The sequence below is a fragment of the Schistocerca piceifrons genome, chromosome 2 (assembly GCF_021461385.2).
Source record: "Schistocerca piceifrons isolate TAMUIC-IGC-003096 chromosome 2, iqSchPice1.1, whole genome shotgun sequence".
Lineage (NCBI taxonomy): Eukaryota > Metazoa > Arthropoda > Insecta > Orthoptera > Acrididae > Schistocerca > Schistocerca piceifrons.
In genome coordinates this window covers 146,234,802-146,250,414 of record NC_060139.1, presented here as the reverse complement: position 1 = coordinate 146,250,414, position 15,613 = coordinate 146,234,802, and the positions used below count along the sequence as shown (strand labels likewise).

Here is a 15,613-nt window from a genome sequence, read left to right as displayed (position 1 = left end):
GCTCTCGGGCTGACCATGCTGTTGGGTGTGCCTTCGTCATTGGCACCCGTGTCTTTCAATATTGGCTTCCAGCACACTCCTCAGTATTTACAGCCGAACTCTTTGCTCTGCATCAGGCCACGGAGTACATCCGGCGACACAGCCTATTCAATTGTGTCCTCTGCTCACACACACTCGGTGCCCTTCAAAGTCTGTGTGCACTGTACACTGCCTGTCCCTTAGAGAAGTGGGTCCAGGAAAACTGTCACTTGCTCACTCTTGGTGGAGCCATTATCATGTTTCTGTGGGTTCCTCGTCATGTCGCGCTGCCAGGAAATGAGGCTGCTAATGCTGCTGCCAAGGCTGCAGTTCTCGTACTGCAGCCCACAAGTACCTATATTCCCTCCAATGATCTCTGCGTTGCCGTCTGTCAGGAGGTGGTGTCCCTTTAGCACCGCCAATAGTACTCCTTCCACACAAATAAGCTTCAGCTTATTAAGCCTTTCCCAGCACCCTGGACGACCTCATCTCGGTTCTCCCGCCGAGAGAAGATTATTTTAACTCGGCTGCATATTGGGCACTGCCTTTTTAACCATTGTCATTTGCTAAGTGGCGCTACCCCACCACTCTGTACATATTACACTAAAATTTTAACTGTCCGCCACTTCCTGATGGACTGTCCTATTTTTAACCATTTATGTTCCAGCTTGGGTTTGCCATCTGATATATCAGTTGTTGTTCTAAATGATTAATGGAAAATCTCATATATAGATGTGAAACAAATACTAACAAACAGATAGAGGGGCTGGACAGTACCTACCTCAGCTCAGTACAGCTGATAGATACACAAAAAACAGAACCGAAAATTTACATTCCTAGCTTTCGGAACAAATGTTCCTTCATCAGGGAGGAGAGAGGGAAAAGAAAGGGAAGAAGGGAAAGAAGATTCAGTTACTCACAACCCAGGTTATGAAGCAACAGGGAAGGGAAAACAGGGAGGGTAGCAAGGATGGAGGCATGGTTGTCAGAGGGAAGCCAAAGATATTCTACTGTAAGTACCGTGCCAGCTTCAAACCAAAGAGGATGCATACAGAAGTAAAGAGGTATATAGTATAAAGATAAACACAACTATGTAGGATGAAAAGATGCGTGAATGGCTAAAGAGGAAAGGGAAAGAGGAGAAGACTGAAGAGTAAATGGGAGTGAGGTTGTTTAACGTAGGTTCAGTCCAGGGGGATGGCGGGATGAAAGGATGTGTTGGAGTGCAAGTTCCCATATCCGCAGTTCAGAGGGACTGGTGTTGGGTGGGAGAAGCCAAATGACACATACGGTGTAGCAGGTTCCTAGGTCCCTAGAATTATGCTGGAGGGCATGCTCCGCTACTGGGTATTGGACATCTCCTAGGCGGACAGTTCGTCTGTGTCCGTTCATGCGCTCAGCCAGTTTAGTTGTTGTCATACCAATGTAAAAGGCTGTGCAGTGCAGGCATGTCAGTTGATAAATGACATGTGTAGTTTCACACGTGGCTCTGTCTTGAATTGTGTATATTTTACCAGTAGTGGGGCTGGAGTAGGTGGTTGTGGGGGGATGCATGGGGCAGGTTTTGCATCGGGGTCGATTACAGGGGTAGGAACCGCTGGGTAGAGAAGGTAGTCTGGGAATATTGTAGGGTTTAACAAGGATGTTACGGAGGTTAGGGGGGCGACGAAAGGCAACTCTGGGTGGTGTGGGGAGAATTTTGTCAATGGATGATCTCATTTCAGGGGTTGACTTGAGAAAGTCATATCCCTGGCGGAGTAATTTGTTGATGTTTTCGAGGCCAGGATAATATTGGGTGACAAGGGGGATGCTTCTGTGTGGTCTGGGGGTAGGAACATTGTTGTTGGACGGGGAGGAATGTATTGCTCGGGAGATCTGTTTGTGGACAAGGTCTGCGGGATAGTTGTGTTCTTTTCCCCTGATCTGGACATACTTGCTTGGTCAGGTCAACTGTTTCCGTATTTTTCTTATTTAATGGTCTTCCTTTGGTATTGAACATTACCAACACAATTTCTTTCTTTCTCATCCTTCCCTCCATGTTTTATTCCTTCTTATGATTACTATTTTAACTTTAGTTTTTTAATTTCCCTACCCACCAGTTACCCACTATGTACCCTAATCCTATACCACATTATTTACATTCATTCTGGAAACATGTATTCACCGTAGCCAAACTGCAATGCCACATACTTTTCCTCCGGTCCTGCTTAACCTTTGGAATTACACCTAAAGGACTTACCTTAAAAGTTCCCATCTCTGTGTGCAATTCCTCCTTCCACCAGTCTCTCCTGGACTTCCAGAACCTTCAATCCTTAGCCCTTACCCAACTTGTCCTGAATCTCTACACTACTTCATGTAACCACCACTCCCAACAGCTCCTATCTCTCTTCAAAGTCCTCCGCCTCTCAAACCCTTGCTTGGAGAACACACTCAGGAACATCATCCTAAAAGCCAGCTGCAAACTTGAGTTCCATGCCACACACCACCTGAAAAAACTATCCACAGTGCTAGTGCAACACCTAAGAAGTGGGGTCCCTCTCCCTATCCCTCACAAACACTAACCACAACAGAACCTTCAACAAACCCCCCTCATAGCCAACAAACCTAGCCTAGCCACCCTACTCAATCTCCCCATCCCAGCACATACCCCACACAGACCAAATCTCAACTATAACCACAGTCAAATGCCACATATCACCAGTCCCAATTCAGTTCTAAACCTCTCATCCAGATCCCTCTCTCCTCCAGAGACATCTGTTCTATCAAAAGGCTTAACCTTTAGCCCCATGCCTAAATTCAACCACACTGCCCTGGTTAAAGATCTCCTCTCATTCACCCGGAACCTCAACTGGAAATATCACTTCACTACCCAAACACAGCCCCCAAGTACTAGACCCAGTGTTGAACCCTGTCTAGAACAGTTCCGACCGCCTTCTTAAAGGGATCCTCCTCCCCTCCCCCAAAACCATCCCTTGCAGACATTTCAGGAATTCCTCGCATCCAGTGTTGCCTCCCAGTCCTCCTTGAAGAACATCCTGACAACCCCCAACATCACTCCAGCTGAAGCCCGTGCCATTAAGGAGCTGAAAATAGACCGCTCTATTGTCATCCTCCCGGCGGATAAAGGCTCCACAGCTGTCATACTTGACCGTGTGGAGTATGTGGCAGAAGGACTGCGTCAACTCTCCGACACCTCAACCTACAAAGCTGTTACCCAGGATCCCATTCCCTCCATCCAGACTGAGCTGCAGAAAATCCTAAAAATCCAAGGTCCCTCACAAGGCCTCACAACGGCTTCCATAGACTTACTCACTCCACCTGAGCCACGTACACCTACCCCTACCCCTATTACCCAAAATCCACAAAGAGAACCATCCTGGCCGTCCCATTGTAGCAGGCTTCAAAGCCCCAACAGAACGTATTTCAGCTCTGGTAGACCAACACCTCCAACCTATCACCCGCAGACTCCCATCCTACGTCAAAGACACAAACCACTTCCTAGAACGCCTCAAATCCATTCCTACTCCTCTCCCACCTGAAACCTTACTTGTCACCATAAATGCTACATCCCTTTACACAAACATCCCACATACCCATGGTCTCTCTGCCCTTGAGCACTACTTCTCCCAACGCCCACCCGAAGATCTTCCAAAAACCTCGTTCCTTATCACACTTACCAACTTCATCCTCACCCATAATTACTTCACTTTTGAAGGCCAGACCTACAAACAAATCAGGGGAACGGCCATGGGAACCAGGATGGCTCCGTCCTATGCCAACCTCTTCATGGGCCGCATGGAGGAGGCTTTCCTGAAGACCCAACAGCTGCTTCCCCTGGCCTGGTATAGGTTTATAGATGACATCTTTGTGGTCTGGACTCATGGTGAAGAAACACTCCTTAATTTCCTCCATAACCTCAACTCCTTTTCAAATCTGAATTTCACCTGGTCCTTCTCCAAAACCCAACCCACCTTCCTGGATGTTGACCTTCATCTTGTTGAAGCTCACATCCACACTTCTGTCCATATCAAACCCACAAACAAACAACAGTACCTTCACTTTGATAGCTGCCACCCATTCCACATCAAATGCTCTCTTCCCTACAGCCTAGGTATTCATGGCAAACATATCTGCTCCAGTGACGAATCCCTCAACAATTACACCAATAACCTGACCAGTTCTTTCCTCTCCCGCAACTATCCTGCAGACCTTGTCCACAAACAGATTTCCCGAGCAATACATTCCTCCCCGTCCAACAACAATGTTCCTTCCCCCAGACCACACAGAAGCATCCCCCTTGTCACCCAATATTATCCTGGCCTCAAAAACATCAACAAATTACTCCGCCAGGAATATGACTTTCTCAAGTCAACCCCTGAAATGAGATCATCCCTTGACAAAATTCTCCCCACACCACCCAGAGTTGCCTTTCGTCGGCCCCCTAACCTCCGTAACATCCTTGTTAAACCCTACAATATTCCCAGACTACCTTCTCTACCCAGCGGTTCCTACCCCTGTAACCGACCCCGATGCAAAACCTACCCCATGCATCCCCCCACAACCACCTACTCCAGCCCCACTACTGGTAAAACATACACAATTCAAGACAGGGCCACGTGTGAAACTACACATGTCATTTATCAACTGACATGCCTGCACTGCACAGCCTTTTACATTGGTATGACAACAACTAAACTGGCTGAGCGCACGAACGGACACAGACGAACTGTCCGCCTAGGAGATGTGCAATACCCAGTAGCGGAGCATGCCCCCCAGCATAATTCTAGGGACCTAGGAACCTGCTACACCGTATGTGCCATTTGGCTTCTCCCACCCAACACCAGTCCCTCTGAACTGCAGAGATGGGAACTTGCACTCCAACGCATCCTTTCATCCCGCCATCCCCCTGGACTGAACCTATGTTAAACAACCTCACTCCCATTTAATCTTCAGTCTTCTCCTCTTTCCCTTTCCTCTTTAGCCATTCACGCATCTTTTCATCCTACATAGTTGTGTTTATCTTTATACTATATACCTCTTTACTTCTGTATGCATCCTCTTTGGTTTGAAGCTGGCACGGTACTTACAGTAGAATATCTTTGGCTTCCCTCTGACAACCATGCCTCCATCCTTGCTACCCTCCCTGTTTTCCCTTCCCTGTTGCTTCATAACCTGGGTTGTGAGTAACTAAATCTTCTTTCCCTTCTTCCCTTTCTTTCCCCTCTCTCCTCCCTGATGAAGGAACATTTGTTCCGAAAGCTAGGAATGTAAATTTTCGGTTCTGTTTTTTGTGTATCTATCAGCTGTACTGAGCTGAGGTAAGTACTGGCCAGCCCCTCTATCTCTTTGTTAGTATTTATATCAGTTGTTGTAGCAAATGACGTGCGGGCTGTCGACTGCGTTTTACTTTTTACCCGTTGAAGCAATATGGCAAAGATCATTTAATTTTTAGTTTTGGACCTCTGTTTCCATGTGGTGTCTTTTTAAGCCCTTTTTCGACGTGCCTGTTTTTAGCTCCCCTCTCTTCTGTCAATTGGAACTGACATATAGTCATTTAACTCCTCTCTATGTTCATGTTCTGTAATTCTGACTTGGGCACGTATGACCCCAGTAGGTGTTTTGCACCCTGAAGCAAAACAAAAACAAAACAAAACTACATTGTTCAAAGACTGTAATTTGACTTCAAGTTGCTATACTTTATTTTCAATAGACCACATGTTTTGGCGAAGGGCTGTTAATTCTTTGTACATTTCTGAGTGTTTTTTCCTTGAGATTTCTTTTTCTTTCATACTACTGGTAAGTGTACTTTCCAGAATGGTACATTCTATCTTCTGTGTGTACCTGTTGTAGAAATATCTAAACTGATCGAGATACTTTTTAGGAAGAGGACTCTGTTGCATTGTGCCGTAAAAAGGACCATCTGCGACTCCACCCACACCCCATACACGTTTACTAATTAGCTCCACCAAGGGACCAATGACCGTTGCAGTCTGGTCCCTTTAATCCCACAAACCAAACCAAACCAAACCTAGCTCCACCAACCTTCCCTTCTCAGATATGTTGAGGTGCAGATCACGCATATTGCAACTTCATCTCCTGAAACTACCAACCAGCACCAGTGCTATTTGCACCCAGTCAGCAGTCACTAGCACCATTCCTAGCTCTGCATTATCTCACAGTACAGCACTGCCAAGGCTAGGCTGATCATGTCACCAGAACAGCTCAGTAGAGCATACATATTTGTTGTTAGTTGAGGAAGCTAGTTACCTCTGGTCACCACTTATGTTATACACCCTTTCTTTCCAGATTTACCTGCCCCAACCATCCTATTGCTATCTCATTATCTTTAGTGAGACATACTAGTACTTTCAGATACTTAATTGCATGTGATTAATGATATTGGTTTACAGTTTGACTTCATCTGTACTTCCCGTTATATACACCAATTTGACCACTCTCATTATTGGGACTGTTGCAGGCATATTTTACTATTACTGCAATTAATAAAGTAGGTGAGACATTTTGAGATTTCTTTCAAGCACATCTTGGTAACCACACTATATGTGACATATCTCACCAATGAGTATTCATTCTTTAACATACTTGTTACCCTACATATATCATGTGGAAGCAGGTGATTAAAGAAATTTTCTGTATGGTGCTCGAGAAAAAGGATATCCCAAAGAAACTGTGGAAAAATTTACTAAAAGCTATTTATTGCTGTGTTTCATGACATGAAGCAAGGAAACAAGAAAGAATGAGAGTGAAAACAATTTAACCCTGCATATTGTGAAATGTGTGGTAACTGTATTGTCCCACTAATAATGAAGTATACAGTTTCAGGATGTTGAGTCTCCCATTGTTTACTTTCGATGTTACAAGTCTTCCCTTTGACACTATTGTCTGCATATATGTAAGTTATGTAGCTGTCATTGCTGTGCCTGTAAATTTTGTGAATGTTAGCTAGTTATCAGAGAGTAGATCAGCAGAAGAATGAATTTTAAATCCCTAATATTGCATTAATCTGTTTCTTACAGGCTATGTGTTTGGACACAACAGTTCCACTGAATTATTATACAGTTTTTCATCATATTCAGGAACTTATTCCAAAAGGTATGTTACCATTTGCAGCTTAATATTGTAGCACTTAGAGAGAAGTCTACTCTTTTCTCTGCTTCTTCTGTTTCCCAATCCTATTATTACTATTATTATTATTATTATTATTATTCAGTGACAGTGAAAGAATTAGCAAGTTATATAACAGATATTAGCTTTATTAGGATTCAGAAAACAGTTAACGGAGTGGACTCTACTAGGAAAGAAGTGATCAAATTGTTCTTATTAGGGATGGAAAATGTCAATACCAGGCACTGTAATACTGTTTTGTACACACGTGTTAGAAGCTGCTGGTTATGAAATAGGAAGAACATTAAGAAATTGACAACATATGAAGGGAGATTGCAGTAACTTGGTGATGAGGAATGTGGGAGACAGTGGAAGGTGGTGGAGGAATATTCTTCTGAGTGATGTTGCTATCCATGTGAAATTAATTAACATGCAATGGGAATGGTTATGAGTTACCCCTTGCACAAGCTATTTAGTCTTATTTCCCTACTTACAAGAGAGGTTTGTGTCCTGAAATTTTGATGATAGTGCATTTCCTATTCACCTTCCACAATTACTCACCAAAACAAAGTTTATATTTATTAAAGAATAACATGAAAGGAGTTTATTGATGCTTTTAACAGTGAGAATTTTCATTACATTAAAGATGTCACATAGCAATGCGAAGGGTACTCTGAAGTTAAATGGAACAGTACACTGGAGCATGCACAGGTGCTAATGCAAGTGCACACACACACACACACACACACACACACACACACACACACACACACATGTTTTTAATAGAAAACCTATTAAAAACTCATTGTGCTTCTACTGGTAGTCAACTGTTCTTCTAATGAGCTGTTCTTATGGCGGTTTTTAGCTTTGCCACTCAAATTGGTTTGTTGAGCAGCTCTCCCACCAGCTGTCTCAGGATATCAACTCAAGCAGGTGTGACTGGAGTGAACCAACCCTGACTGTTGTCTTATGTAAGGCAATAGCAAGTACCTCCCACAGGTGGCAAGACAAGGGTACATAGAGAGATACTAATTAAGTTTGTCAAGGGTAGATCAGTAAACTGTTAATGGGAAACATTTATGAGCCTTAGTACCTATGTGCCTTAAGTAAAGTTTTGGCATTGCTGTAAATATGTTGTAGGTGTCCCCTGTTTGTTTTTTTGCTGCTGTGGTATATAATACTGACATGTGTAGACACTAAAGAGCCAATTTCTGGAGAATCATTTCCGGCTGCTGGATAAAGAGTGCTTTATTTAGCTGTCAGTTCTACAAAATGTACCGAGCGAGGTGGCGCAGTGGTTAGCACACTGGACTCGCATTCGGGAGGACGACGGTTCAATCCCGTCTCCGGCCATCCTGATTTAGGTTTTCCGTGATTTCCCTAAATCGCTTCAGGCAAATGCCGGGATGGATCCTTTCAAAGGGCACGGCCGATTCCCATCCCCATCCTTCCCTAACCCGAGCTTGCGCTCCGTCTCTAATGACCTCGTTGTTGACGGGACGTTAAACACTAAATCTCCTCCTCCTCTACAAAATGTGCTCAAAACAAGATGCTGTATTTTGAATCTTTATACAGATGGTGAAGTGTAATGAATGCTGACAGTAGCGATACAAACTTGACATCTATGTAATTTCTTCCACCCATGTGAATAGTTGCTGTGTTTCAGCATGTGAGTTGTTATTGCCAGTTACCAGTTCGGATTGTTTTCATGAAAGTATTGTCTAAATTGTATATCTGTTTCTTGTGGAACATCTAGTTTTAATATTTGTTATTGGCCACAACTATACCATGTAATAATGACTTAAAGCTGAAATTGCAGTTGTAGGATTCATTATAAATATGTGCAGTCAGTGGTAAAAACTTCATCCTTAAAAAAATTGTTCTGTTTGTTTTTGTGTTTGTGTATTTGAAACTGAAATGAGCAACCAATCAAAGGCTTGCCGTAATGGATGTGGAACAAATCATTTTTAATTTTTGGTTAATGACGCTCGACTTTGATTTCAAGTGTCATAAGCATGCAAATTTTGTACGATTACTCACTGTCACACGTGGTAAAGTCCCAGTGGTTATAAGTGACAGAGCAGCAGTTTTTTGGGATAGGAAGGGCAGAAACAAAAGATGTTCAGAGACAGGCTGAAAATGGCATTCACATTGATAAAACAGGCAGCCAGAAAGCAAATTTTAATGTACACAGTTCATGCAGACAGCCTCTGATTGAAACTAGAGATACTCAAAAACTGGCAGGTTCAAATGGTTCAAATGGCTCTGAGCACTATGGGACTTAACAAAACTGGCAGGAAAATTAGTTTCATCCAGTTGTAATTCAGTCAGTGCACAAAATCAGTTATCGTTATTGCATCAGAATATCCGAGGACTAAGGGGTATGCTTAATGAGTTTCTTATTTGTGTTGAAGAATTAGAGTTGAGCAAACCCGTTGGTATAATGTGCCTCTCTGAACATTGTGTTGTCGCTGGTATAGATACATTAAATGTTACGGGAGTCAAGTTAGCTTCTTACTTCTGTAGAGAAAATATGGAGAAAGGAGAAGTTGCCACATTTGTCAGAAACTGTTTTGATTTCAAGAATTTTGCTCAGAGCAGCATTTAGTTGCTTGAGCAACAGAAGTAGTTTTTCATAATAGGTCCTGTATAATAGCAGGTATATATACTAGTATATGTAAATGCTCTGAGACTGCTATTGGTAATATCTTTGTAGACAAATCTAGGGAAAAAAGTCATATCACAAAACCAATAGTAAATGGGCTGTCTGATCATGTTAAGCAGCATTTTGTATTGAATGTTTAAACTCGCCAAGATTAAAAAATATATTAAATCTGAGTATAGGAGGGTAATAAATAAGTCAAAAATTGAGAAATTCAGGAAATTCCTCAAAGACATGAACTGGATAGATGTTTACAATACTTCTGACTCAAATGGGAAATACAAAGCATTCGTTAATAAAGTTGCCTCCACTTTTGAAAATTGTTATCCCCTGAAGGTAACTCATATCACACAGAAGTCAAAAAAATAAACCATAGATTGCACAAGGAATAAAGATATCATGTGGGACAAAAAGGAGACAGTATCTACTATCTAGGAACAGCTCTGATGATAGAATTGTAATGCATTACAAATAATACAGCAAAATATTGAAGTAAGTAATCCATAAAGCGAAGCAGCTTTATTATGAGAAAAAGATAATTACATCAGGCAACAAAATAAAAACTGTATCGGATATAGTGAAGACAAAGACAGGTGGGGCCAAAAAGGAAGAGGAACATATAGCTCTAAAAATAAATGAGACTTTGGTAACAAGTACGTGTAGTGTTGCAAACCTCTTAAACAAGTACTTCATTTCTGTTACTGACAGCTTGGGGTTATCAGATTCAGTGAACAATGCAATGGAGTATCTGAGACCAGTATTTAAAAATAACTTCAGTTAAATGGAAATGACACTCACGTCTCCCTAAGAAGTAACATCCATCATAAAATCCTTAAAATCTATGTATTCCAATGGGTATGATAACATATCAATGAAGTTAACCAAAGAGTGCTCATGCGAGTTGAGTTGTATCTTAAGTTATTTGTCCAATCAATCTCTTATCAGTGGAACATTTCCAGATAGCTAAAATATGCTGAAGTTAAGCCTCTTTACAAGAAGGGGGATAAAGAGATACCATCACACCATCGACCAATTTCAATTTTGCCAGCTTTCTCAAAACTATTTGAAAAGGTTGTGTTCAAGTGTCTCCTTAAGCATCTGACTGCAAATAATATATTGCCTAAGTCACAGTCTGGATTTCTTAAGAGTTCTGAATAGAGAAAGCTCTTTACACTTACAGTGAGAAAGTACTTAATTCATTAGATAATAAATTAGAGGCTGCTGGCATTTTCTGTGATCTGTCAAAGGCCTTTGACTGTATGAACCACAACATTCTCTTAAGTAAATTAGAATATTATGATGTCCCCGGCAATGCTGCGAAATGGTTTGAGTCTTATTTATCTAACAGGAAACAAAGGGTATCATTGAGAAATACCTGTGCAGTAAGCAGTCTGTCTTCATCTGACTGGGAATTAATTACAAGTGATGTTCCTCAAGATCCCATCTTGAGTCCATTGCTTTTTCTTTTGTACATTAATGACCTCTCATCTGTTACATTGGCAGATGCTATGTTTGTTTTGTTTGCAGATCATGCAAACATTGCAATAAGTAGCAAGTCAAGTGCAGAAGTAGAAATAGCTGCTAATCAAATTTTCACTGACATTAATACATAGCTTAAAGTTAATTCACTGTCATTAAACTTTGAGAAGACCCACCATATGCAGTTCAGAACCTGTAAGAGGTTTCCTTCCAGCATGTGTGTAACATATGAAGACGTGAAGATCAAAGAGGTTGAGAGTGTTAAATTTCTGGGATTACAACTCAATAATAAATTCAGTTGGGAAGGACATACCACAGAATTGCTGAAGCACCTAAACAAGTCTGTTTTTGCAGTGAGAATGATGTCAGATGTAGGAGATATAAGTATAAAAAACTTGCATACTTTGCTTACTTTCATTCTATTGTGTCATATGGGATCGTCTTCTGGAGCAACTCATCAAACCGAGCAAAAGTTTTTAGGGTGCAAAAGCATGTGATAAGAATCATTTGTGGTGTAAATTCAAGATCATCATGCATCATGTAGAAACCTGTTCAAGGAACTTTGTATTCTAACCACTGCTTCTCAGTATATTTATTCCTTAATGAAATTTGTTGCAAGTAATACATCTCTATTTCCAACCAATAGCTCAATACATAGTATCAATATTAGGAATAAGAACAATCTACATAAAGACCTACTATCACATACCTTGGTCCAAAAAGGGGTCCAATATTCAGGAACACACATTTTCAATAAATTGCCAGCAACCATTAAAAACTTGGTTTCAGATAAAGCGCAGTGTAAATGGAGTTTGAAAGAGTTTTTGGTAGGCAACTCCTTCTACTCCATAGATGAATATCTTAACAGAGACTGTTAAGCCAGCTTAAATAAAAATATCTGTTAAATTTTAGTTTTGACAGCACTTGGTAACAACAGTCAAGAGTAAGTATTTTGTGTATGATAAATTTATAAATAGTGCTTAACAATGTTTCATTTTGATAGTATGTTAACTCTGTAAATATTAGCTGTTCCAGTTTACCACATTTTCTTCACCAATTTCGACAATCTCCTGACAAGTGATCAAGGTAGTAAGTACAAGGTGTACAACTTTTCTTCCACCATTTTTTCCCAACATTTGAGGCTTTAATGAAACAAATTGCTTACACATGTACCAATCATTGTATTTTCCATCGATGGCCACTACTTTCTCTCATCTTTTGGGCAGCGTACGAATCCCACGTCAAAAAAATTGTTCATCATTTGAAGCGATGTACAAATCAATCCAGTTTGCAATTTCTTCATGAGATCGGAAGTGTTGGTCAGCCGGGGCATGTGCCATTGATCTAAACAGGTGATAGTCAGAGGGAGCAATGTTTTGGAGAATACGGCGGGTGGGGTAGGACTTCCCATTTTAATGTTTCCAAGTACGTTTTGACCTCTTTTGCAACGTAAGGTCGAGCATTGTCGTGCTGCAAAATCACTTTATCGTGCCTCTCGCTGTATTGTGGCCATTTGTCTTTTAATGCTCTGCTCAAATGCATTAATTGTGTTCAAAAACGAGCACGTGCAGTTGTTTCACTTGGTTTTAACACCTCACAGTACACGACGCCGAGCTGGTCCCACCAAATGCAGAGCATGATCTTGGAGCTGTGAATATTCAGTTTGTCCTTCAACGTGGAAGCATGGCCAGGATAATCCCAAGATTTTTTTGCAATTAGGGTTTTCGTAATGAACCCATTTATTGTCCTCAATCACAATGTGAAGCAGAAATCCCTTCCGTTTTTGCCTCTGAAGCAACTGTTCACAAACACACATTCAACGTCTCTTGGTTTCAGCTCACACGGGACCAAAATTCCTTCTTTCTGAATCATGCCCATAGCCTTGAGACATTTTGAAATGGCTTGCTGTGTCACTCTCACTAATTGTGCCAATTCTTCTTGAGTTTGACGCAAGTCTTAACTCAGCAATGTCTCCAATTCTGCATCTTTGAAAACATTCTCTCTTCCACCACTATGCCGGTCTATGACATTAAAATCACCATTCTTGAAGCGTTGAAACCAGTCATGAAACATTCTTTCATTAATAGCACCCTTACCATACATACTTGAGAGCATTCGGTGAGACTCAGCCATTGTTTTCTTCGTATTGAAACAAAACAGTAACACCTCCCGCAAATGACGAGAATTAGGCTTGTAAATTGACATTTTCAATCAAGAACAACTTTATGATGCAGACACAAATCGACTAATGTTTGAATGAGGTTATGTTGACTGAGGTCCAAGCTAACTGCCTGACATCTGCGATCTGTTTCTTTCGACTGCTACTTATTGTTGTCGCCACCTATCGGCAAATGGCGGAAGCAAAGTTGTACACCCTGTATTATATTCAATTCTTTTATGTGTTTTTGTTATTCTTTCTGACTTGTTACACACCCATGAGGATCGTAGACGATTTTCAGTCATTTAATCACTTCTTAGTTCACTTTGGGAAGCTGAAGCCCCTTCTTTCTTTGTTTCATAATTTTCTTATGTTGCAGTACTTTTATGTTATATATGACTTTTTGAGCTTAAGAGGTGTGAGATACGACTTTCGTATCAGTGATAGAATCACTGAACTTAAAGCATTCATGGTCATTTTCTGTTGTGGTCTTCAGTCTGAAGACTGTCCTGATGCAGTTCTCCATGCTGCTATATCCTATAAAAGCCTCTTTATCTCTGAATAAATACTGCATCCTACATTGTTGTGAATCTGCTTACTGCATTCATCTCTTGGTCTCCCCCTATGATTTTTACCCCCTGTACTTGCCTTTAGTACTAAATTGATGATCCTTTGATGTTTCAGAATGTCTCCTGTCAACCAGTCCCTTCTTCTAGTCAAATTGTGCCACAAATTTCCTTTCTCCCCAATTTTATTCAGTACCTCCTCATTACTTTCATAATCTACTCATCTAATATTTAGCATTATTATGTATAACCATGTTTCAAAAACCCCTACTGTCTTCCTGTCTAAAATGATAATCATCCATGTTTCACTTCCATACATGGCTATACTCCATACGAATACTTCCAGAAAATTCTTCCTGGCACTTAAATCTGTACTCGATGTTAACACATTCTCTTCCTCAGAATTTTTTTGTTGTTGTTAAGTTTTCAGTAAAGTGAGGTCTTGCAAGATGTGGGTACCGAGATGTCTGTGTAGTCTGGTTAAGTTTAACCATTAATATGCATTCATCTGGAGATAGATTAGGTTGAAAGTTGAACAAAGGGTAGCGGTTTGAAGAGCAGAGGGAAAAAGTGCCAAGGGAAGAGCCAAGGGTAAAAAACTTCTGTGACACTTGGGTTGGGTTGTGAGAGCTGTAGTGGTTTCCTTGCTGCTTGTGACAGGTCATGCAAGGGTAGGCTTTGTTAGTAGTGGGTATCATGCAGATTGAAACCTTTGACGTTGTGCGGTGGTGTTACTGGGTGGTGGCCACTGCTGGGTGCCAGTGTTGGCTTCTCAGTCAGCATCAGCATACCTGTGACAGGTTCATTATTGTTTAGTTTTTGATAGGTCATATATCGGATTCACATTGTAGAGTAGTGTTGGCAGTTTATTTGTGTGTTAGTGTACAAGCTTGTTGGTTTCCCTGCTGTAGTCTGTTGGTCGGCTTTAATAGTAGCTGGCTTATCCAGTTAATGTTGCTGATTTGCAGGGGTTTGCCTATGTTGTTGCGTATGTTACCTCACCATAGGTGGTGATGAGTGGTAGCACTTTTCCTGAGTGTGAGGCATGCTGACAGAGATTCATTACTTTTCTTGCTATTGCCAGTCAATATTTTGTATCCTCTCTACTTTGCCCATCGTCAGTTTGCTGACAAAATAGCAAAACTCATTTACTACTTTGTGTCCCATTTCCTAATCTAATTCCCTCAGCATCATCTACATCTACATCCATACTCCGCAAGCCACCTGACGGTGTGTGGTGGAGGGTACCTTGGGTATCTCTATCGGTTCTCCCTTCTATTCCAGTCTCGTATTGTTCGTGGAAAGAAGGATTGTCGGTATGCCTCTGTGTGGGCTCTAATCTCTCTGATTTTATCCTCATGGCCTCTTCGCGAGATATACGTAGGAGGGAGCAATATACTGCTTGACTCCTCGCGGAAGGTATTTTCTCGAAACTTCAACAAAAGCCCATACTGAGCTACTGAGCATCTCTCCTGCAGAGTCTTCCACTGGAGTTTATCTATCATCTCCGTAATACTTTCGCGATTACTAAATGATCCTGTAACGAAGCGCACTGCTCTCTGTTGGATCTTCTCTATTTCTTCTATCAACCCTATCTGGTACGGA

General features: G+C 41.3%; 1 protein-coding gene across 1 annotated transcript in view; it reads left to right on the top strand.

Annotated features, from left to right (window-relative positions):
- LOC124776971 (2-hydroxyacyl-CoA lyase 1) overlaps positions 1-15,613 on the top strand; it is a 130,544-nt gene that overhangs the window by 89,503 nt on the left and 25,428 nt on the right. The window contains exon 7 of the mRNA XM_047252212.1: positions 7,056-7,131. Coding sequence (XP_047108168.1) covers positions 7,056-7,131 — 76 coding nt within the window. The remainder of the gene's footprint in view (positions 1-7,055; positions 7,132-15,613) is intronic.